We start from the raw sequence: 24,947 nt of genomic DNA, 5'->3' as shown, positions 1-24,947 counted from the left end.
GCAGACCCTTATGGTCTTGGTCACAAGGGCTTAAATGCCATACAAAGGCATCCATAAATCAAATGTAAATTAACGATCAAAGCTGTGGTCTCCCAAAATTTTATAAAAATCAGCCATGGGCTAGATGTGGCCCATGGGCTGTAGTTTGCTAACCTCCTGGACTAAAAATTTTTAAAGGGCATATTCTAAGAAGATTCTGCTTCTGTCCCTGCAAAAACAACCCTTTAAACGGCTCCAGTAAAACCATACCATGGAGTAGACATATTAATTGGGTGGATACTCCATAGTCTACTTTAACCATTTCCCTATTGTTGGGACAGGTAGGTGGTTTCTTCATTATTATTTAGTTTTCTTTTGAGAAAAAATACCCAACTGTATATTTAAAACCTTTTCTGAATTTAAGAATTCCCTTCAGAATAGATCCCCAAGGATGGTATACAAAACTAAAGTGAATTCATGAGTTAGAAGCTATAGACCCACACAACTACATGGCACATGCTCTCACTATAAGCTTCTTTCCCTACAGAAACATCCAGAGTTGTCAGTTCGATCACATTCTTGCCACTACTGCATTTTTTTTTAAATCATGTCGCTAATCTAATGAGAACAAAACAGTATCTCATGGCTTCCAGGCACAGTTCTTAGATGACCAGCAACCCCTTATTTAACTCTGCAATCAAGCAACAGACCACCTGAGCTGACAAACTCTTTTAGGACAAGCATTAAAAGTCTACCATAGACCATCCTCAAACCCACCTCTACTTACAGAAGAACTAAGCTGAAAGCTACCAAGGATCTACTCCAAAGACACACGCAGTGAGAAATTCAAGTGACAAAGCTATTCATGATGCATTTCCGTTAGCTGAGTGCTCAGTGGCTTCTTCTCGGTCCCCTGGGTCAGAAGCTGAGAAGAGCCAAGCCCAGAAGAAACACCCCACCAGGCTCCCACCTGGACTCCATGGGCCCCTGCTTCTCCAGAGGTCTGATCTTCTTGGGATACACTGGCAGTGTGGTTGTGTCGATTACCCTGGTCTCTCCGCTGTTGTAGGTGAACTCTAAGGTACCATTCCATTCCCCATGGGCTTTACAAACAATGGTGTTAGTTGGGTTGTGCTTCACTTCGGCTGTGACCCTGAATGAATGAATGAATGAATGAGTCAAATGAACACGTTTTGCGGGATTATCAAAACAGAGGCTCACAATTTAAAACCCGTACTCACAAACAGAGATTCTTTTCCATGGGGTCACCAGGGGGAGGGACTGTTTTTTGCCATTTACCTTAAAGCCTAGCTCTGAAAATGTGACCTAATATTCTTGATCAGAGACGGCAAGCATTGGTAGAACAACTGGTGAGATGTGAATGAAGTCTGCAACTTAGTTGAAGCAATGCAGCCATGTTAATTGCTTAATTTTGATACACACACAAAGGTGCTAAGCTTTTACTGGGGTGGAAATTGAGCAATTCAGTAGAAATGAAGTATACACTTCTCCCTAAAATAGCATCGAATACTACTACATTTTACCCACCAAGAGGGCATGAGGATAGGCCAAACAGGACTGCGCACAATCAGCCTGAGACCCCGCGGATAAAAGAGGGAAATGCTCACACTGGCAGGGTGCTACTAGGGGGCTGGCAAAACTTTAACAACTGGCTCCCCAAAGGGCAAGACACCTGATCGGTAGCATCTGCTATTGTCGGAGGTGCCCCCACAGCTGATTGCAAACTGCTGACAGGGTCTGAGGAACGGCTCGTGCAAGCCAGAGTGCTTGGCTCCCAAACAGGCACTGTGGGCTGCCCCCTCCCCGGGTGACACTGGACATGTTGCATGAACAGCATACAGAACAACACTTCCCTAGGAAAAGGGCCAAGATGGGAGCTTGCTTAGATGGTGACCTGTAACTACAAAAACAACAACTTAAGGCTGCCCTCAAACAGCAGGCTTTCCCTTCGATTTCTTAGTTCAGTCTTCCCCAGCTTCTAAAGTGTCCTGATTTCATAGATGATATGGGGTCCGGGATACATCATGGAAATCAACTTAACATGAAATGAGTTCTCAGTCGGTTAAGCATCTGCCTCTGGCTGACGTCACGGTCCTGGGTTCCTGGGATTGAGCCCCACATTGGGCTCCCTGCTCAGCAGGGAGTCTGTTCTCTCTCTTCCTCTGCCAATCCCCCTGCTTTTGCTCTCTATCAAATAAAAAAGCAATCTTTTTCTTTTTTTTTTACTTATTTACTTGTCAGACAGAGAGCGCACACAAGCAGGGGGAGCAGCAGGCAGAGCAGGCAGAGAAAGAAGCAGGCTTCCTGCCGAGCAGGGAGCCCCATCTGGGACTCAATCCCAGGACTCTGGGATCATGACCTGAGCAGAAGGCAGATACCCAGTCATCCCAATAAATAAAAATATTTAAAAAAAAAAAAAAAAAAGAGCTCTCAGGCAGCATCTAAGCTCACAGACGGAATTGTTTCAGAGCAGAGAAACTGGCTGTGTCCCCAGAAGGGAAAAGTCATCTTAAAAAATGGAAGCAGCTTTCATTTTCAGGTGTGGGTCCCAGGACTCTATCACCAAAGGGTTTCACTGAAAGTGCAGATTGGGGAGGGCTTTAAAAAACTACCATGTCAGGGGCGTGGGTGGGAAAAAGGTGCCTCTTTTGAAAAAGATGTGTTCAGGGGGAGGAGTCAAGATGGCGGAGGAGTATAGGCTGAGACGACATCAGGTCATAGGAGTTCAGCTAGATAGCTTATCAAACCATTCCGAACACCTACAAATCCAACAGGAGTTAGAAGAGAAGAGGAGCAGCAATTCTAGAACCAGAAAATCGACCACTTTCTGAAAGGTAGGACCAGTGGAGAAGTAAATCCAGAGCAATGGGAAGATAGACTGTGGGGAGGGGTCGGCTCCCGGCAAGTGGCAGAGCACCAGAGCACAAAATCCGGACTTTTAAAAGTCTGCTCCACTGAGGAACATCGCTCCAAAAGCAAAGCCAGGGTGAAGCCCACGTGGGGACAGTGTGGCCTCAGGTCCTGCAGGGTCAGAGAAGGATTAGGGGTGTCTGAGTATCGCATGGCTCGTAGGTATTAGAGTGGGGAAGCCGACTACAGAAACAGAGCCAAGGAGTGAGCTCTCAGCTCGGGGTTACTTCAAACTGTGATCTGTGGCAAAGTCAGACCACTGCTCTTTGTGCAGGGACCCCACAAGATCCGGGGAGACCCTCTGGAAGAGTACAGGGATCTGCTGGGTTTGGATACTCCAAACGGGGCTGTGTGCCAGAGACAGAAATGCTCAGTCACAAGTGGGTGAGCTCAGAGCATAGCCAGAGGCCAGGGAGACAGGAGTGATTGAGCGCTTTTCTCTGAGGGCGCACTGAGGAGTGGGGCCCCGGGCTCTCGGCTCCTCCGGGCTGGAGACCAGGAGGCCGCCATTTGTATTCCCGTCCTCTGGAACTCTACGGAAAGCGCTCAGGGAACAAAAGCTCCTGAAAGCAAACCCCAGCGGATTGCTCACCCCGGCCCCTGGTAAGGGCGGTGCAATTCCGCCTGGGGCAAAGACACTTGAGAATCATTACACCAGGCCCCTCCCCCAGAAGATCAACAAGAAATCCAGCCAAGACCAAGCTCACTGACCAAGGAGAACAGCAGAATTCCAGAGGATGGGGAAAGCAAACCATGGAATTCATGGCTTTCTCCCCATGATCCTTTAATCTTATGAAGTTAATTAAATTTGTTTAATTTTTTTTTCTTATTCTGATTTTTTTTAACTTTTACTCTTTCCTCTTTTAACATTTTTTAACTAGGTTATCTTAACAATACTTTTCTTTAAAAAAAAATCTTTTTGAACCTTTATTATTGTAGTCATATTTTATCCTTCATTGTATCTAACTCTTTTGTATACACATAGGGTTTTTTCTTCTAAAAAATTTTGGGATACAACTTCTTCTAATAGATCAAAATGTACCCTAAATCTAGCACATGGTTTGTTCTAGTCTCCAACCTGAGAAAATTCTCTCCACATTCATTTTCTTTCGCTTTCCAACCAACTTATCAACTCCTTTTTTTAGAATTTTTTAAAAAGTTTTCATCTTTACAGTCATATTCCATCCCTTCATCGTGTTTACTTATTTTGGTGTGTGTGTGCATGTGTGTGGTGTGTGTGTGTGTGTGTGTGTGTGTATTTTTTTTTCTTTCTTTAAAATTTTGGGAGGTAGTTTCTTCTAAGAGACCAAAATACTCCCAAAATCAAGTGGGTGGCTCTGTTCTAGTCACCAGTCTAATATATATGTTTTTTCTTTTTATTTCTTTTTTAAAAATTTTTTTAACTTCTTTTTACCCCCTTTCTTCTCCCCATGACTTGGGATCTCTTCTGATTTGGTTAACGCACATTTTTCAGGGGTCGTTACCGCCCTTTTAGTATTTTATTCTCTCATTCATATATTCTTCTCTGGATAAAATGACAAGGTGGAAAAACTCACTACAAAAATAAGAACAGGAGGCAGTACCGAAGGCTAGGGACTGAATCAATAAGGACACTGGTAATATGTCAGATCTGGAGTTCAGAATGACGATCCTCAAGGTGCTAGCTGGGTTCGAAAAAGGCATGGAAGATATCAGAGAAACACTGTCTGGAGAAATAAAAGCCCTTTTTGGAGAAGTAAAAGAACTAAAATCTAACCAAGCTAAAATAAAAAAGCTATTAATGAGGTACAATAAAAAATGGAGGCTTTTACTGCTAGGATAAATGAGGCAGAAGAGAGAATTAGTGATATAGAAGACCAAATGACAGAGGATAAAGAAGCTGAGCAAAAGAGAGACAAATAATTACTGGACCACGAGGGGAGAATTCGAGAAATAAGTGATACCGTAAGATGATAGAATATTAGAATAATTGGGATCCCAGAAAAAGAAGAAGGGGGGGCAGGGGGTATATTGGAGTGGATTATTATAGTATTGTAGAGAATTTCCCTAATATGGCAAAGGGAACAAGCATCAAAGTCCAGGAGGCACCAAGTACCCTCCTCAAAATCAGTAAGAATAGGTCCACACCCTGTCATCTAATAGTAAAACTCACAAGTCTTAGTGACAAAGAGAAAATTCTGAAAGCAGTCTGGGACAAGAAGTCTGTAACATAAAATGGTAAAAATACTAGATTGGCAGCAGACTTATCCACAGAGACCCAGCAGGCCAGAAAGAACTGGCATGGTATATTCAGAGCACTAAATGAGAAAAACATGCAGCCAAGAAAACTATATCCAGTTAGTCTGTCATTGAACACAGAAGGAGAGATAAAAAGCTTCCACGACAAACAAAAACTAAAAGAGTTTGTAAACACCAAACCAGCTCTACAAGAAACATTGAAAGGGGTCCTCTAAGCAAAGAGAGGATCTAAAAGTAGTAGACCAGAAAGGAACAGAGATAATATACAGAAACAATCATCTTACAGGCAATACGACGTCACTAAATTCATACCTTTCAATAGTTACCCTAAACGTAAATGGGCTCAATGCCCCAATCAAATGACACAGGGTATCAGAATGGATTAAAAAATATATATATATATGCTGCCTACAAGAAACTCATTTTAGACCCGAAAACACCTCCAGATTTAAAGTGAGGGGTGGAAAACAATTTACCATGCTAATGGACATCAAAAGAAAGCTGAGATGGTGATCCTTTTATCAGATCAATTAGATTTTAAGCCAAACACTATAACAAGAGATGAGGAAGGACACTATATCATATTCAAAGGGTCTGTCCAACAAGAAGATCTAACAATTTTAAATATCTATACCCTTAACATGGGAGCAGCCAACTACATAAACCAATTAATAACAAAATCAAAGAAACACATCGACAAGAATACAATAATAGTAGGGGACTTCAACACCCCTCTCACTGAAATGGATAGATCATCCAAGCAAAAGATCAACAAGGAAATAAAGGCCTTAAATGACACACTGGACCAGATGGACATCACAGATCTATTCAGAACATTCCATCCCAAAGCAACAGAATACACAGTCTTCTCTAGTGCACATGGAACATTCTCCAAAATAGATCACATCCTGGGTCACAAATCAGGTCTCAACTGGTACCAAAAGACTGGGGTCATTCCCTGGATATTATCAGACCACAATGCTTTGAAACTAGAACTCAATCACAAGAGTAAAGTTGGAAAGGACCCAAATACATGGAGGCTAAATAGCATCCTACTGAAGAATAAAAGGGTCAACCAGGAAATTAAAGAATTAAAAAAAAATTCATGGAAACAAATGATAATGAAAACACAATGGTTCAAAATCTGTGGGACACAGCAAAGGCAGACCTGAGAGGAAAATATATAGCGATACAAGCCTTTCTCAAGAAACAAGAAAGGTCTCAAATACACAACCTAACCCTACACCTAAAGGAGCTGGAGTAAAAACAACAAAGAAAGCCTAAACCCAACAGGAGAAGAGAAATAATAAAGATCAGAACAGAAATCAATGAAATAGAAATAAAAAAAAAACAATAGAACAGATCAACAAAACTAGGAGCTGGTTCTTTGAAAGAATTAATAAGATTGATAACCCCCCCAGACTTTATCAAAAAGAAAAGAGAAAGGACCCAAATAAATAAAATCATGAATGAAAGAGGAGAGATCACAACCAATACCAAAGAAATACAAACAATTATAAGAACATATTATGAGCAACTATATGCCAGCAAATCTGACAATCTGGAAGAAAAGGATGCATTCCTAGAAACATATAAACTACCAAAACTAAACCAGGAAGAAATAGAAAACCTGAACAGACCCATAACCAGTAAGGAGATTGATGAATTCATAAAAAATCTCCCAACAAACAAGAGCCCTGGGCCAGAAGGTTTCCCAGGGGAATTCCACCAAGCATTCAAAGAAGAATTAGTTACTATTCTCCTAAAACTGTTCTGAAAATGGAAATGGAAGGAAAACTTCCAAACTCATTTTATGAGGCCAGCATTACCTTGATTCCAAAACCAGACAAAGACCCCATCTGTGTCCTTGATGAACACAGATGCTTAAGTTCTCACCAAGATACTAGCCAATAGGATCCAACAGTATATTAAAAGGATTATTCACCATGACCAAGTGGGATTTATTCCTACTACAAGGTTGGTCCAACATCCACAAATCAATCAATGTGATACAATACATTAATAAAAGAAAGAACAAGAATCATATGACACTCTTAATAGATGCTAAAAAAGCATTTGACAAAGTACAGCATCCTTTCTTGATCAAAACTCTTCAAAGTGTAGGGATAAAGGATACATACCTCAATATCATCAAAGCCAACTGTGAAAAAGCCACCATGAATATCATTCTCAATAGGGAAAACCTGAGAGCTTTTCCGCTAAGGTCAGGAACCCAGCAGGGATGGCCATTATCACCACTGCTATTCAACATATACTAGAACTCCTAGCCTCAGCAATCAGACGACATTTAATCAGAAATTAAAGGCATCCAAATTGGCAACGAAGAAGTCAAACTATCACTCTTTGCAGATGATATGATACTTTATGTGGAAAACCCAAAGACTCCACTCCAAAACTGCTAGAACTCATACAGAAATTCAGTAAAGTGTCAGAATATAAAATCTATGCACAGAAATCAATTGCATTTCTATACAGCAACGAGACAGAAGAAAGATAAATTAAGGAGTTGATCTCAGTTACAATTACACCCAAAACCATAAGATACCTAGGAATAAACTGAACCAAAGAGGCAAAGAATCTGCACTCAGAAAACTATAAAGTACTCATGAAAGAAATTGAGGAAGACACAAGGAAATAAAAAAATGTTCCATGCTCATGGATTGGAAGAACAAATATTGTAAAAATGTCTACACTACCTAAAGCAATCTACACATTTAATGCAATCCCTATCAAAATACCACCCATTTTCCCCCAAAGAAATAGAACAAAAAATCCTAAAATTTATATGGAACCAGAAAAGACCTCGAATACCCAGAGGAATGTTGAAAAAGAAAGCCAGATTTGGTGGCATCACAATTCCAGGCTTCAAGCTCTATTACAAAGCTGTCATCATCAAGACAGTATGGTACTAGCACAAAAACAGACATATAGATCAGTGGAACAGAATAGAGAGCCCAGAAATAGACCCTCAACTCCATGGTCAACTAATCTTTGACAAAGCAGGAAAGAATGTCCAATGGAAAAAAGAGTGTCTTCAACAAATGGTGTTGGGAAAATTGAACAGACACATGGAGAAAAATGAAACTAGACCACTTCATTACACCATACACAAAAATAGACTCCAAATGGATGAAAGACCTCAATGTGAGAAAGGAATCCATCAAAATCCTTGAGGAGAACACAGGCAGCAACCTCTTCGGCCTCAGCCACAGCAACTTCTTCCTAGAAACATCGCCAAAAGCAGGGGAAGCAAGGGCAAAAATGAACTATTGGGACTTCATCAAGATAAAAGCTTTTGTACAGCAAAGCAAACAGTCAACAAAACCAAAAGACAACTGACAGAATGGGAGAAGATACTTGCAAATGACATATCAGATAAAGGGCTAGTATCCAAAATCTATAAAAAACTTATCAACTCAACACCCAAGGAACAAGTAATCCAATCAAGAAATGGGCAGAGGACATGAACAGACATTTCTGCAAAGAAGACACCCAGATGGCCAACGGATACATGAAAAAGTGCTCCATATCACTCAGCATCAGGGAAATACAAATCAAAACCACAATGAGATATCACCTCACACCAGTCAGAATGGCTAAAATTAACAAGTCAGGAAATGACAGATGCTGGTGAGGATGCGGAGAAAGGGGAACCCTCCTACACTGTTGGTGGGATGCAAGCTGGGGCAGCCACTCTGCAAAACAGCATGGAGGTTCCTCAAAAAGTTGAAAATACAGCTACCCTACAACCCACAATGGCACTACTGGGTATTTACCCTAAAGATACAAATATAGGGATCCAAAGGGGCACGTGCACCCGAATGTTTATACTAGCAATGTACGCAATAGCCAAACTATGGAAAGAACCTGGATGTCCATCAGCAGACGAATGGATAAAGAAGAAGTGGTGTATATATACACAATGGGATACTATGCAGCCATCAAAAGAAATGAAATCTTGCAATTTGCGATGACGTGGATGGAACTAGAGGGTATTATGCTGAGTGAAATAAGTCAATCAGAGAAAGACAATTTCATATGATCTCCCTGATATGAGGAAGTTGAGAGGCAAAGTTGGAGGTTTGGTGGGTAGGGAAGGAGAAAATGAATAAGAGACTCTTAATCTCACAAAACAAACTGAGGGTTGCCGAGGGGAAGGGGGTAGGGAGAGGGTTGGCTGGGGTATGGACATTGGGGAAGATATGTGCTATGGTGAGTGCTGTGAAGTGTGTAAACCTGGCGATTCACAGACCTGTACCCCTGGGCCTAATGATACATATGTTTGTAAAAAATAAATTAAAAAAAAAAAAGAGATGTGTTCACTCCATCTTGATTGCTAACTCCTCCCATGGTTGGAGTACAAGCTGCCTCTGGAGGAGAGAAAACCAGGGTATCATGTGAAGGCACACAGCCTCTGGGGCGGCATCCTACCTGTGGACTTTCCCTCCATAAAAAGGCTTCGTGTGGAATATGACTGTCGCCGAGTACCCCGTCTTGGCACAGCTGATGCTCACTTTGCCTCCGAGCTCCACCCAGGGGATGGTGAGAATGGACCGCGCGTAGGCACTGGGCAGGGTGAACACGTATTCCTCCCCATGTTCCAGGAGCCTCAGCACACCTCCAGGGAGAGAGGAGGAGAGAGTCAGGCACACAAGACAAGGGCAGCTGGGGATCAAAAGACATGAAGATGACAAACCAAACACCTCCCACCTCTGCAAAGGTGAGCCGCTCACCGACTGCGTATGTATTTATCCCTGCCCTCCTGAGTGCCAGACACTGCTGCAAATACAATAGTGAACAGACCCACTTGCTTCCTTCCAGTGGAAAAGGAAGGTTGGCATCACTGACTCTGATGAGAGGAGGGAGAAGGGCCCAGTGCCATGGAGGCCTCCAGGGAACAGAATTCTCCCTAAGGAAGGGCCGTTTGGATCAGGTAAGAGTTGAGAAGGTAGAGAGACGAGAGAAATAGTCCAGGCAGAGGGAAGAGGAGGTGCAAAGGGCTGATGGTGGGAAGGAGACTGGGGAGCTGGGAAGGGCTGAGGGAAGGGCCATGTGCAAAAGGGAGGGAGTAGGTGTAGGTGTGCAGGCTGGCCAATGCAGCAGGGCCCAGATCTTCTTTTACCCTTTGAAATAGCATATAAAGAACTTCTGCCTTTTTCTGAAAGCAGCACAGACTTTCACAGTTCTCATGAAGCTAGAGAACTCAGACTGGACCCTGCTATCAGCAGCCAGGCGCAGGCACTATCCACATGAGCTCCCCACCTGTGGATCAGGGGGTCTCCAACCTAGGGTCTAAGCATCAGGTGTGGAGAGGTCTTAGTCCTCTGAGACAATGCAAAAGTGCATGGGTTTATCTCCTTTCTATGGAAAGGGGCCACGGTTTCACCAAGCTCTCAAAAGCTGACACGAAAGCCTTGATTTAAATACACAAACTCCCAGGGCTGGGAGTCTAGTTGTTTACTGTTGTGTAGTTTATGTGCTGCACAACGTGCCCTCAAGGGCTAAGTCCAGCCCTCACTCTAGCCCACCAGGTTGGGCACCCACACTCAAGGGGCAGCATTTCACTGTACCCTGAGGCCCATATAGGCCAGCAGAGGCCCCCGAACCAGGCTATGAGTTGACATGTGTTCTATGTAAGGAACCTTCTCAGCCTCCCACTCCAGCCCTGGGGCTCAGGGACCTGCATGTGGCCTGGCTCTCTGTCCCAGCTCATTCCCAGCCTGGCCATCTGCAGGTGCACTGTGCGTCCCAGGAAGGAATGTGCTGCCCTTCCGCCCACGCTGGTGGCATCCCCCCTCCCCAGATCCCGGGGTCAGTGGTGCCCGTGTGAGGTGGCACTTTCTGGCTGCCTGGCATCCCTGGGGGACTTCCCCATTATGTCCCTTAAGTTTCACAATGACCCCATTTGGCAGTACTTTTCATTTTTAAGTAAGGATGAGGAAGCTGAAACACAGTTTAAGTAGTTTGGCCTGGCAGTGCTTCCCTCTGAGGCGAGACAAGCATCAGCATGAACTAGAGCTAGAATGTCCCCAGGAGAGACCGTGCATTTCTCTGATGTACTGATGAGTACTGATGAGCTTGCCTGGGGTGCTGAGGACAGATGGGACTAAATCGTACAGTGGAGTCCTGAGTGTTAAGTCGCCGAAGTCACACTTGAAGGAGCGTACAACTATAATTTAATTTATCCTTGACCATCCCCTTACTCGTCGATGGGCTACTGTCTGCAGATAGCCGACAAGGCTGGTCTGAAACCAGCAGAAACCCTCCCTGTTAACTCCAGGAAAGTCAGTTCCACCGAGCCACAGAAACAGGGAGGGGGCTTGCTGTTCGGGGCTGACACACTCGCGTGCGCACGCGCGTGAACATGTGCATGGAGGAGGTTTAAGCAGGTGGGGCACATGCAGCAGCTGAGGTTGTGGGTCACTCACAATCACGTGGGCAGGACTGGGGGACAAATATCGTGGCAGCATTTAAATCTCAATCTCTCTCTCTCTCCTTCCTTCCCCCCGCCCCCCGCCAGGAGTATAACTGAATATATGTAACATAAATGCTATTTGTGCATTTATGTTGTGCCAAATATGCTGAACATCAGAGCAGCCCTCCTCCCCACTTCTCCACCTTGCCTTAGTTCTTGTAACTGAATTAACCCAGCTCTGAGAAAGTCAAGCCCCCAGGCCAGCAAATGCTCTCCCACGTACCTCCTCCCTCCTCCTAGGGGCAGCCAGTAGACTCCTCAGATGCCCTGGAGGCCTTGCCCTGTGAGCCTACGGAGAGGGCCGATGTGTCTGGCAAGAGAATTGCCCTTTGCTGGCTCAGTTCTTACAGTTTCTGAGCAGGACCCTTGGAGGAGAACAGTCGGGGCTGACACACTTTTTGTTTCAAAGCCCACATTGTATCTGACTTCCTTGTGTTCAGTTGCTGGAGGAGAAGGCCCAGAGCAGGTGGAAAATCACAGCTAATACCAGACAATAGGTAGGACCCCAACAGGCAGGGAAAATCAGAAGGAAAAGCTGAGGAGAGAGAGAGGCCACCTCAGACCTTCCTCCCTGGCCCAGTTCTACCCACAAGCTTCCAGGTTGCCTGGGGCCAGCCACATTTGCAGGGTCTCTGGCAGCTGAGAGGGGACCCCTGGGTCCCCGCAGAGGAGGCTGTCCATCTCCAGTGGGCCTGCCTCCGAGGTCCTGGAGAAGAAGCTTCCCTGGCACTGTCCATCCCCAGGCTCCGTGCTAACTAGCAGTAGAAGCCTTCTCAGGTGGCCAATGTGTCCTCAAGGGCACCATCTCAGCTCTGACGGCTATAGCATCCCTGGGTGGTCAGCCCTTCCAGGCCTCAGCTGGAAGTGGCCTGGGGGCTCGCACCCTGCCACCCAGCCCGCCAGCAGCCTCTTCTCAGGCCAGGGCCACACATCCTGCGCTCCACGTGCCACACCTTCCTGGCCTCATTTGCCAACATCAACTTGGTGACATAGGGTTCTACAGCTGATACTCTCTTTACAACATATTCACACGGATCCTAGGCCCCAAGTGTTCCTAAAGGGCTGGATGAGATGGAGATCTCTCTGGGGCTGGCGACTGGCGGGGCGGGGGGGGGGGGGCGGTCCTTCCAAGCCCTCAGTCAGTCACCAGCCTGTCTCAGTTTCCTCATCCGTGACACAGGGATGATGGCATCCATACCTCACAGGGCTGTGGTGAAGAGAAGAGAGTGATTCTAGAACTCAGTTAAAAGCCTCCACCTGGAACACAGCTAGAATCCTGGAGGTGTTTTGTTGTTGTTGTTTTTTAAAGGTTTTATTTATTTGACAGAGATCACAAGTAGGTGGAGAGGCAGGCAGAGAAAGAGGAGGGGAAGCAGGCTCCCTGCTGAGCAGAGAAGCCTATTCGGGGCTGGTTCCAGGAACCTGGGATCATGACCCCAGCGGAAGGCCGAGGCTTTAACCCACTGAGCCACCCAGGTGCTCCTAAAATCCTGGAGGTTTTCTATGCTAACTACTCCTCCCTCTCTGGGGCGGCTCTCTTGGTGGGTGAACCCTGAGCTGGGGTATTTCCATTTGGGACTAAAGAGCGAATCACAAAGTGGCAGCGGATCAGACACATGATGGGTGAAGGGAGAGGTGGGAGGTGTCCTCTTCCCACTCAGTTCTAGAAAAATGTCTTGCAGGGGCACTTGGGTGGCTGGGTCAGTTAAGCATCTGAGTCGTGATCTGAGAGTCCTGCTTTCAGCCTGTGCCGGCCTCCACCCTGGGTGTGGAGCCTACTTAAAAAAAAAAAAAGAAAAGAAAAAGAAATTGGAAGAAAGAAAAAGAAAAAAAAAAAGAAAAATCTCTTGCAAACCTGAAGTCCACAGACATCAGGGAGCCCCAAAGTTGAGCTGATAGGAAAGCACTGGGGAGACCACACTCCTTTGGCTTTTCTCTAAAAATCCACAAATGTGTGCTTTCTCATTAATCACCTGCAATTATGCCTTCTCAGTCCTAACTCCTCTTCCAGGGCTGCATTAAAAAAAACAAAAAAAACACACACAAAAAAACAAACAAAAAACCTGTCCCTAATATGAATAAAAGACTATATTAAAACCAGACTTACAGATGGGCTCACAAATGAAAGTCTTTCTAATTAGCCTAAGAGCTGAGAGAAGCCAAAAAAATGCCAAATAATCAATACTTCTACATCACGGTTAGTTTTCAAGCTGCAAGATTTCCATTTTAAATTCCACAGACTGATTCACCAATCAACATTAAGGCAACACATTAAGATTTCCAAACTGATACATTTGAAATAATTTCACACCTGCTCTCATTCTGAGGAACCCCAACTTTTCCAGTAGGACGGGGTCCCTGGGAAGCACCGAGTGGCAGGAAGGAGCTCGGGCCGGGTCTGCAGGCCTGGCAGCATTGGCGCTCCCAATCACCAGGCCCATGTGGCATTCTCTTGCTAGAATGAGCTAGAACTAATTGCCTCTCCCCACAGACCCAATTAAGCTGCGCCACTTCCTGGGCTCTGGCCCCGGAGTTTTATGGGGAGCAGGTTGTAAGTGCAGCTGAATATGCCTCAGCTCCCCCACAGAGTGGGTGATGAGCAGAGGGGCCTTGCTTCTCTGGGGGGAAAGCTGTGGGGCGTGGGGGGGGCCGCAGAACAGTGTGTTGTCAATTAGGGGTCTGAGTGCCAGGGTGGAGGGTCCTGGGAGGGGGACCCCAAAGAAGCACTGCATAATGGCATTTTGTCCTTGCTAAATATGGCCCAGCCTAAAGGCAGTACTTTAAAAGATTAGCCCAGGTATTTGCATATAAAAACTTACTTCCCCACGGACCCATCCTAAGATCTAATTTTTAAGAAAGAGGGGGTGGAAAAAACCTTACTTCAGACCCAATCAACAAATGCATGGAATGTGCTAGATCAGTACAAGGAATTAGTGAGGGGTGGGGGAGAAAATCTGGCTTCCCATTCCCCCAACGGACCTCTGAATACAGGAACCAGAACCTTTTGCTCCAAAATTTGGGGACACTTAAAAGTATTTTCTGGGGGGATGGGGAGGGCACCCGGGTGGCTCAGTTGGTTAAACGTCTGCCTTCAGCTCAGGTCATGATCCCAGGGTTCTGGGAGGCAGCCCCACATCAGGCTCTATGCTCAGTGGGAAGCCTGCTTCTCCCTCTCTGTGTTTTCTCTCTCTCTCAAATAAATAAAATCTTTTTTTTTTTTTTAAAGGTATTTGTGAGGACACCAGGAATTAAGAACACAGAAGAAAGAGTATGAGGACATAAGAAGGATGACCACATGCAAACCAAGGAAGAAGAAACCAAACCTGCTGACACCTTGATCTTGGAATTCTAGCTTTCAGAACTGTGAGAAAATAAATTTCAGTTGTTTAAGCCAAAAAAATAAAAAGTATTTGCTAGGAAAAAATAAGGATCCTGCGTGTTACAGAGTGCACATTTAATTAATATGAATGGGGATGTAGCTTCTGGAAGGAATTGGGAAATTTAAGGCCTCACAAGAATGAGCCAGGGGTAGGTCCCCTGACCCCTCCCAGGTCCATCCACATCAGGAGTGCACTGGGTGGCCAGAAAGGGCTATGTCCATGGAGGACCCTTCCAGAGTGTCTCTCAAGAATTTTCTTCCCTGATTCACCTCTGCTGAGAAGTTCTAAGTAGAATTCTCGAACAAGTAGAATTGGGAGCAACAGATTCTAATTCTACTTGAGCAATGGCTCCAGTGAGGGTCTCAGGAGAGGGTGTTAGATGATCTCCCTCCCACTGCATTAAGAGCTTTGCCCAGCATGCCCAGGGCTGTGCCAAGTGAATCCAAGGCCCCAGGCCCCATCTGCCGCCTGTTGGGAACAGGGGAGAAAACACCCTGAGACATCAGACGCCCCCACTCTGAGCCACTCTCACTCAACAACCACCACCAATAAGAGAAAGTGAAGGTGCTGGCTCACCTCGGTGTGGGAAGTGGGGGACACACTGGGGGTAAGAGGACCCACCTTTCTCAAGTAAAGTTCCAGAGGAGATGGATGTTGGTCACATAGGCTGTGGGGTGAAGGAAGGAGCCCCAGCCCAGGACAGAGAAGGGTAACAGAGCACCCAGGGAAGAGGGGAGAGAGGCGTAGAATGTGCCGGAAGGACCGAGCTAGCAAGACAACAGGATAAGCAACACATCTGTCTATACACAGCCTCCTCACCAGAGCCCACTCCTGAGGTGGATGGCTGGGGAGAGAGAGTTTCACAGACTGAAGAACTCCCTAAATCCCTAGATTTGCAAATCTTCACCTTTATGGAAAATCTCTAGATCTCTGTCCAATGTCAAGAATCCTGACTCAGGGCCCCATAAAGGCTCTCCTTTATGAATTTGTGACTTTGCCTTGCCCTGGCACGGGGCAGCAGGCACTGTCTCTGAGCGCAGGGGAATCCCCAGAAAGGCACTGGAATAAATTCCCCGTGTACCTGAAAGTGCATTTACCCTTATTAGAAGATCTTCTATTCATTGAGCACCTTACCCTAGCTAATGACTACAAGTATGTGTGGGGCAGGTGAGGGACGAAGAGAAAAGAAAAGACTTGTCTGTCTGCCTCCAGCTGTGCCCCTGGGCCCTCCCTGCTTCCCCCTCATCTGTTCCAGCAGCCCTGGGGATGCGTTCCAGCCACGTCCACTGTCCACGGACTCACACCTCACTCAGGGGAAAAGCCCGAGTCCTGGCAGACCCCCGAGCTAGCCTCCCGTGGCCCCCCTCTCTGACCCGTCCCCTCTCCTCCCGCCATCGCAGCCACCACGAAGTTCCCAGAACAGCCCATCTCACATGCTCACCTAGGGCCCCCGAGCCTCCTGCTCTCTTGGCCAGGAGCAGCCTTCCTCCAGTGTCCACACGGCTCCTCTCTCACCCCCGGCAAGCGTTTGCTCAAAGGCTGCCTTCTGGAGGAACCTGGGGGGCTCAGTCATTAAGTGTCTGCCTTTAGCTCAAGTCATATCCCACAGGGTCCTGGGATCCAGCCCGGAATCAGGCTCCCTGCTGGGCAGGAAGCCTGCCTCTCCCTCTTCCCTCTCTCCCTACTTGGGCTCTCTCTTGCTTTGTAAAATAAAATTTAAAAAAAAAAAAAAAAAAGGCTACATTCTTGTGGAGTTCTGTCCTATGAACAGAGGCAGCACCCCCTTGCTGGGCACCCCACTCCCTATCACCCCGTCCTGCTTTGTCGGTTCAGTGCCAGTCACACGGCACGTTTCCTACAGGTGCCTTGTTTTCTGTGACTCACGCCTCGGTCGTCAGCTGAGGGCAGGGCCTTCCATCTTGTCCCAGTCCCTGTGGTGTGCCTGCCACCAAAAACGGCACTTTTCGTTTCACAAACGAACCAGTAAGCTATCTGAACCACCCGGTTAGAGCTAAGGGAGTAAACACACTTGAAACAGGTCTCCCGAGAAGGTGCCATCGACGCACTTGGGCGGTGAGTGGACCCGAAGGTGTGAGTGGACTCTGCACCCCACCTCCTCCCCCAAACCCACATTTCACCCCCAAGTAATTCATTATGTGGGAGACTTAGCATAAGGAACAAAACAAAACAGGATGAGATCGGAATCTCCTGCACCCAGATTTTTGTTTCAAAATCAAAGGCCTTCCCAGCCACCAGCGCATCCCATCTTGAGGCTCCCCTGCCCCAGCTCCACTGCTCCCCAGTCCCTCCCCTGCTTTATTTTTCTGCACAGGACCTCACACCTTCCCACACAACCTACATAATTTTATTTACCAGGAAAACAGAAGTAGAATGGAAGTTGAATGAGGACAGAGATTGCGGGGGGGGGTTCTAGTTTGTTTCTACAAGAATCCTTATCTCCTAACACAATGTCTGGCATCTAGTAGGTACTCAATAAAAATGCCCTCAGTGAACGAGAGGTGTTCTCATCTCATGGGCTTTCAGAAGGACTTCCAAGAGTCGTGGACTTCCAAGGAGTCGTGTACTCCCTGAAACTGAAGACTCAATTTTGCATTGGGTTTTTTCCTCAAAGGTCTCAAAACCTCAAAGGAATCCGTGACTCAGAGAAGTTGGAGAACCACGAACACAGACGCCTCAGTGTGACAAGGACTCTTACAGGTTTCTTCCAACAATGAGTAAACTTCATTCACAGCTATTTGCTAAAATAAGAATGCAAGAGCCACACAGGGTGTGATTACATTGTTCTTGCTTCAGAAATCTCTAGCAGAAACCAGAGATTTGCCTTGGGAATGTTTACCAGGAGATTCGGAATACGCAGCATTGTTATTCTTCCTGTGAGCCAGAACACCGGAGAGAATGAACAAAAATGTGTCTTCACAGATTTGGAGCCAATTCTTAACATTCATGCAAAGCTGAGGGACACCTGGGTGGCTCAGTCGTTAAGCGTCTGCCTTCAGCTCAGGTCATGATCCTGGGATCGAGACCTGCATGGGGTTCCCTGCTCAGCGGGAGGCCTGCTTCTCCCTCTCCCACTCCCCCTGCTTGTGTTCCCTCTTTTGCTGTGTCTCTCTCTGTCAAATAAATAAAATCTTTAAAAAAAAAATTCATGCAAAGCTGAAAATAAAAATAGTACATAAGGTGGGCCGCATAACACGTATAGTGTGTCAATGACCTAAGTGTATCCCACCTCGCCTACAACCTGAGCCCCACTGAGAAATTACCAGGGCCTCATCCCAAAATAACAAAATCTGTCCCTCTTTACCACCGAGCCACCCCACAATGCCAAAACAAAATAAAAACAAAACTCCACACACACAGGCATCCATCATCTATCAGCTGTGCAAACATCACCGTGTAAGAGCCAAGTTCCATCAAACGTATGACATGGCTTACCTTCCCCTATCATGGAGACCCCCACGGACATGCCCATGAACTTGCTTTTGGTCCATACATGAGTGTTGACGCACAGTCTCTTTTCCTTGCACTCACAGTAGAAGCAGGAGATGGGGGGATGATGGGACACCTGCTCGGCCACAAACCTCAGTTTGTAGCTTTTGGAAGGGTCCTCAGCTGTCAGCTGTTCATGGCCAGCAGGAGAATGGGGGGCAGTCCTCTTTGGCTTGACCCTGTCTTTGGGAACCTCCCAGGAGCAGTGAAACGTCTCACCGATAATGGGGTTGTAGGGCTTCTTGGCCAGGGCCCCCTTGCGGCCCTCATGGAAGGCCGTGAGATAATATTCCACGAAGCAAATGACTCTCTCCTCTGGTGTGGCCCCGGCGGTGATGGCCAGCAGCAGGTCCGGATGGGCCATAAAGTCTGCGTACATCTCCAGCAGGGATCGCTTCTCCAGGATGAACGTGGGAAGCACCACCTGTGTTGGCAAGGAGACAAAAACAGGAGATGCTGTGATTACACGGGAGGCTGCAACCTTCACCTAGCAAACCCAATGTGGCTTCAGCCAGAGCATGGTTTCTTTGGACTCCTAGACAAACATCAGGGGAAACTATGTCCAAGAAAACAAGGTTGGAGACGTGGCTGCAGGGGTAGCATAAAGCCAACCCGATTTCACAGTCGAGACGGTTCGGAGCGGCTCCTGCTCAGCTGGGACTCAAATGGCGGTGTCTGCCTCCCGCTCCACCACTCTCTGCCCTCGCACAAAACCCTCTTTTACTCCTCATTACTTAGAGATGTGAAGAGAAGAGCTCGGAAGGACTCTGTACTTTCCTTTCTGACATCAGACACAACCAAGGGGGTTGCTCAGTGTGTCCCCACGAACACGGACACTGTGGGTTTGCGGGTGCCGCATCAAGAGGGGGTCCAGGTCGACCACCACCACCACTGAGAGGGCCTATTTGGAGATCTCTGTTAGAAGATCTGTTAGCATACAAATCCCGACATGGTCAGAGCAGAGCAGGAGTGAGGAAGAGCCCCTGACCCAGGTCTCTGGGAGGGAAGGCCAGTTAGCGAGCCAGCAAATGTCCAGAGAGCTGCCACAGAGGAGAGGGACTGTGCATGAAGCCTGCTCAGCAGGGCTGGGCCAGAAGAAATAAGCAGAGGTTACAGAGAAGTGGGCTGGCCCTTAATACAGAACCTTCTGGTAAGTGGACGGACAGGCTGCGCAGGGACTTTGGATTTAACAAGCCTTGGGAACAAACACCTCCAATCTAAACACTTCCATCTAAAATGGAAAAGACGACACAAATGTCTCCATCTCCAGGCCTTCCCCAAACCACCCCATTTCCTGTCCCCTCCCTTCCCCAGCAGGACCCTGTGATCATGAGGGAACCCGGGAGAGAAAGGGCAGAATTCCAAGGAGGATGGTCAGCCCTGAGGGACTCAATTCCCATGAAGGGGGCTCCATGGCCTTGGCTTGCATCCTTCTCTGCCCCTGCAGACTGGGGCTTCTCCAGCAACAATCCCAGCTCTGGACGAGGACCATTGTCAAGTGTGTACTCGAGAACGAAATTATGAGGAAAGAACTGGCTAGCGTTATTACCCTCTCAGTACAGACCTTTGAAAAGGGCAAGAACATAAGACGGTTCCCCCCACTAGTATTTCTGAACTCAGAAGCTGAAGGATTAAAACAAAACAACAAGGCAAAAGAACTCCACTTGGCACCCCAAATCACTGAGCACCAGAACAGAAAGGGACCCTCAGGGTGATGGAGTCCAATGCTCCAGATTCACAGGTGAGGGGACAGAGACGAGGAGAGGTGAGGGAAGGCACCACACAGGAACCTTGGGGTTCCCAACTGCCACCCAAATTCTTCCCATTACCCCTGATATGGCACAAGTATCTTCTTCTGGCCAATGGCAGCATTTTCTTTCCCTCAGTGGACTAGGGAGGTAAGAGTTCACTGGACAGAACAACTGGGACAGCTGGGCCACCTCACCTACTGTCACTGATTAATTAGTCAGAGGCAGGGGGTGCCTGAGTGGCTCAGTCGGTTATGCGGCCAACTCTTGATTTCTGCTCAGGTCATGATCTCAGGGTCCTGGAATCGAGCCCCCTCACTGGGCTCTGCACTCAGTGGGGACTCTGTTTCTCCCTCTGCCTCTGTTCCTCTCCTCCTCCAATTGCCTGTGCCCATGCTCTAAAATAAATGAACAAATCTTAAAAAATAAATAAATAAGTGGGAAGCAAGAAGTGGCCCACAGGAAAGAGGGACCCATGAACCCTACACCTTCTGGCCTATTCTACTCCTCCTGGAATGACTAGGCAATCCACCTATCCAAAAATTACTGATTACCACGGGGAGGGAGACCATCAGCAATGAAGAAAGACAAGCACGGCGCCCCCATCGGGAAAAGTGCGGCTATGGCTTCCCAACTGGCCTCCCTCCTGTCAGACCCGCCTGGATTTTTTCTCCACACCACAGCCAGGCCCATCTCTCTAGAATCTCTACAAGAGATAAATGAAGTCCAGCCTGCCCCCTCCCACCTCCCTCTACTGGGACATTATCCCTCACTTTCCACCTCCAGCCCTCCCCTTACACACCCCTCCCTACACACACACACACATACACACACACACTCAAATCCTGTTTTCCTCTTTTCAGCCTCCTCCTGCCTTGTCCAAACGATGACCAGCTATTCCTCTCAAGGGTATCCTCTTCTGTGAAGCTTTTTCTGAGGGGTCCTGCTTCCAAGACTAAACCAGCAACTCCCTCTTTCAGATCTTCACCACACCCCAAACATCTCCACCCTGGCATGGCATCCACAATGCTTGTTGTAGTAGACAGCATCACAAGAGTGGGGGGTACTTCTGGAGGGCTTAGTCAGTTAAGTGGCTGCCTTCAGCTCAGGTGATATCTGAGAACTTACCAATTTCCAAAGCCAGCCCTCCCCAGATGGCAGACCCAGGGAATGTGGTCTCACAGCCACCAGCAAGGCCAACCCCCTTGGATATATATTCTACACTTGAAAATGATACTGTCATTGCCTTGTCAACTGCCTTGTCAGAGTTGGAAAAGGTAGAATACCCAGAGAGACGAAGGAGGATGGATTGGCAGTGGAAGGACAATCTCTTCTTTCACCCCTTGTCGGTCTGTCAGGTTGGTGTTTCTGGTACTTTAAAACCAGCACACTGGGGCGCCTGGGTGGCCTTAGGCTCAGGTCATGATCTCTGGAATCAGGCCCCACATCAGGCTCTCTGCTCAGCAGGGAGCCTGCTTCCTCCTCTCTCTCTCTCTCTCTGCCTGCCTCTCTGCCTGCTTGTCTGTCAAATAAATAAATAAAATCTTAAAAAACACACACACACACAAAACAGCACCCTGAACATTTTAAGCATGATAAGATGCTTTTCTCTAAAGCAGATTTCTCTCTCTCATACGATTTCCCTGTCTTATGGGTGTGTGTGTGTGTGTGTGTGCCTTTGTAAATAAGTCACTTCATCATCTGTTCCTTGGGCAGTGGACACTGGAGATACAGAGCCAAGAAGTGGCGGGTGCTAATTGGGCTATCTGCCTGCAATGGAGATGTGAGTGATGGCCCAGCTGTGCAGACCGACAGCATCCAAATGGCTGGGATTCCTACTGGAGAATTTATCGAGCCATCAATAAGGGCTGCCTTTTCTCCCATTAACATAATTAAGACAATGAACTACTTTGGGGAAAGAGGGGGAATAAAAAAGATCTGCATTTGGGACTCAGAGAACAATTAATTACATTTAAAGTTGTGTCAATCTAGAAGCAACTAATCTCCACGTTGGACTCTTAGAACTTCAAAATAATCAATCGCTGAGAGAGTCAGAGGGTCCAAAGAGAAAGTCGCAAGAGTCTCTTCCCCCGAACAGGGAACGCAGCAGGCTTCTGCAAAGAAAGGCCAAGAGCAGGTGCAGTTTTCTCCAAAGAAACATCCGTTCATTCAAGAACCTTGAGAATCGGGGCGCCTGGGTGGCTCAGTGGTTTGGGCTGCTGCCTTCGGCTCGGGTCATGATCTCAGGGTCCTGGGATCGAGCCCCGCATCTGGCTCTCTGCTCCGCAGGAAGCCTGCTTCCCTCTCTCTCTCTCTCTCTGCCTGCCTCTCTGCCTACTTGTGATCTCTGTCTGTCAAATAAATAAATAAAATCTTTAAAAAAAAAAAAAAAAGAACCTTGAGAATCATCTATGTAACTGTCCTGAGCCTGGCGGACCCACCCAGTGCCAAGGAGCTGGCACAGAGAGGCTGAGACCACCCACCGAGACAGATCTCTGTAGTCCTTTAAGAGAGCCAGGGAAAGAACGCGAAACTCCAACCTTACAAAATAAAGGGTAGATAATTCACATGCCAAAGGTTTCTTAGCCCACAGAACACTCCCCTGGCTTTCCTTAAAATGCCAGCTCCCAGAGTCCCAAGATAAAGCCTAACATTGGGCTTCCTGCTCATTGAGGGGTCTGCTTCTCCCTCTCCTTCTGCCCCTCCCCCCACTCATTCTCTCTCTCGCTCGCTCGCTCTCTAATAAATAAATGAAATCTTTAAAACAAAACAAAACAAGATTTGGAGAGAAGAGCCAAAGGCATCGGGAAAGTTACTGAACACAATACTTGCAGGGAATAGGACACTGCAAATCCATAGCTACACCAGTGGGGCTTCATTTCCAGGGCAAACCCTGGCTCTTCTGACCCTCCTCCTAAAAACTTCCCCATTGGAAGGAGGAGCTGAAGTATAGCAACACTGATATTTGGCATACCATGACTAAACCTGGAAATTTAGCCTACTAAAACCATCAAAGGAGAAAACCTGTATGCCCAAGATGTCTGCTCCCTCCTGCTAGGATCGAGAAGCCGCAGAGACACACATGTCCCATCACACTAGTAGCTGAGTACATCCAAGACTGTGTAGCAACTTTGTGGAAAGTTGCGCAGCCAGTCAAGAGTACACGGGCAGGGACACCTAGGTGGCTCAGTGGGTTAAGCCGCTGCCATGGGCTCAGGTCATGATCTCAGGGTCCTGGGATCGAGTCCCGCATCGGGCTCTCTGCTCGGCAGGGAGCCTGTTTCCCTTCCTCTCTCTCTGCCTGCCTCTCTGCCTACTTGTGATCTCTCTCTGTCAAATAAATAAATAAATAATAATAAAAAATCTTTAAAAAAAAAAAAGAGTACACGAGCAAGGACAGCGTTCTCTTCCCCAAGCCCGCCGGTGAGGACATGGCTGTTTGCGTGGTGGGATCTGTGGGGTCAGATCCCACGAGATCTCCACCTGGTTTTACAAATGGTGCTACTGCAGCAGTTCAAGTGATTCTTTCGGATCATAGAAATTTGTGAATTATCTCAGCCAGCCTCTCTCACAAAGAGAGAATCTTGTCTGTCGTAATTATTGGTGGAAGCAGAAAGTGTTAGGGGTCCCTGGGAAAAGAAAGAGGAAGACCTAGCTTTCTTGACATTAGAAAGGTCATTTGAGGTGCACCCCCCTCACCTCCCACTACCTAGTGAAAGAAGGTAGGACCTGCCCCTCTCAGACCAGGAGATAGCCTTACTGCAGACAATAAATCTGTGGTAAAACTCCAAGGGTGGATTCAGAGGTAAAAGTGGACTTGAATAATCTTTGTGGGCTCTAAAGTCCCCTGGGCACTCAGACACTGGCCCGAGAGGAGACGGAGATTTGGTGATGCTGACCCTTGCCGCCCTCCTGACTTTGACCTAAGCTCTGTCACCTTAAGATGACTTCTGCCCCAATTCCATGCTGTCTTCACCAGTGTGCACTCTGTATGCACCCTTGGCTTACAACTGCCCCAGGTTCGTTGTTCAGGGAGATACTGCTTTGGGAAACATCCCTGGTGTTCTCCTTTACTTGTGGCAAGTAAAATCCTTCTTTCTCCTAGTCTTTGGCTTGATCATGTCTCTTGGCTTGACACTAAGAGGGGAACCCAGTTTCAGGTAAGAATGGGGTAGGCACTGTGTACCTTCAGGAGAGGGACCTCCTCACCTGAGGAGAGCCCAATCCTCCTTCCCTTTGCCTTGCACGAGTTTTAACCACAATCTCTATCCCCCAGACTCCCACCTACTCTATGGACTCAGCTGGGCCATCCGGAACAACACGAAATACACTGTTCTAGAAGATCTCCCTCTTACCTGATCCCATAAAATTGGGAGTTTTGGCTAACTCCTCCCCCCACAGAGGAGTCCAGGTGGGTCACCTTGCTACCCACAACTGTGACCCTCCTCCACCTCAGTTCCCAGCGTGCCACTCTCCACCCATTACTCCAGATGTCCCACTTCACTCCACCTCATCCCAGCCCCACCAAGACCAACAGACCAACGACCCTGTTCTGTCCCCCACCTCGTTTCCTGCCATGTGGGCATGGAGTCCACGGCCCCGCCTTACACTTAGCCCCTCTGATCCCTGCCCCAACCCCCAGGCTCTGCCACTTTCTCCCCCAGAAGC

At 47.3% G+C, this 24,947-nt stretch overlaps 1 protein-coding gene across 4 annotated transcripts in view; it reads right to left on the bottom strand.

The window, feature by feature from the left end:
* The window catches only part of OSBPL10 (oxysterol binding protein like 10), a 349,809-nt gene that overhangs the window by 40,966 nt on the left and 283,896 nt on the right, over positions 1 to 24,947 (bottom strand). For all 4 annotated transcript variants that reach the window (XM_059390786.1, XM_059390789.1, XM_059390788.1 and 1 more), the window contains 3 exons: positions 18,478 to 18,955; positions 9,601 to 9,787; positions 950 to 1,132 (listed from right to left, as the gene is read on the bottom strand). In XM_059390786.1, the coding sequence (XP_059246769.1) occupies positions 950 to 1,132; positions 9,601 to 9,787; positions 18,478 to 18,955 (848 nt within the window). The remainder of the gene's footprint in view (positions 1 to 949; positions 1,133 to 9,600; positions 9,788 to 18,477; positions 18,956 to 24,947) is intronic.

This window comes from Mustela nigripes, chromosome 2 (genome assembly GCF_022355385.1).
Source record: "Mustela nigripes isolate SB6536 chromosome 2, MUSNIG.SB6536, whole genome shotgun sequence".
Lineage (NCBI taxonomy): Eukaryota > Metazoa > Chordata > Mammalia > Carnivora > Mustelidae > Mustela > Mustela nigripes.
The sequence above is the reverse complement of the archived record's forward strand: the minus strand, read 5'-3'. Positions and strand labels throughout refer to the sequence as shown.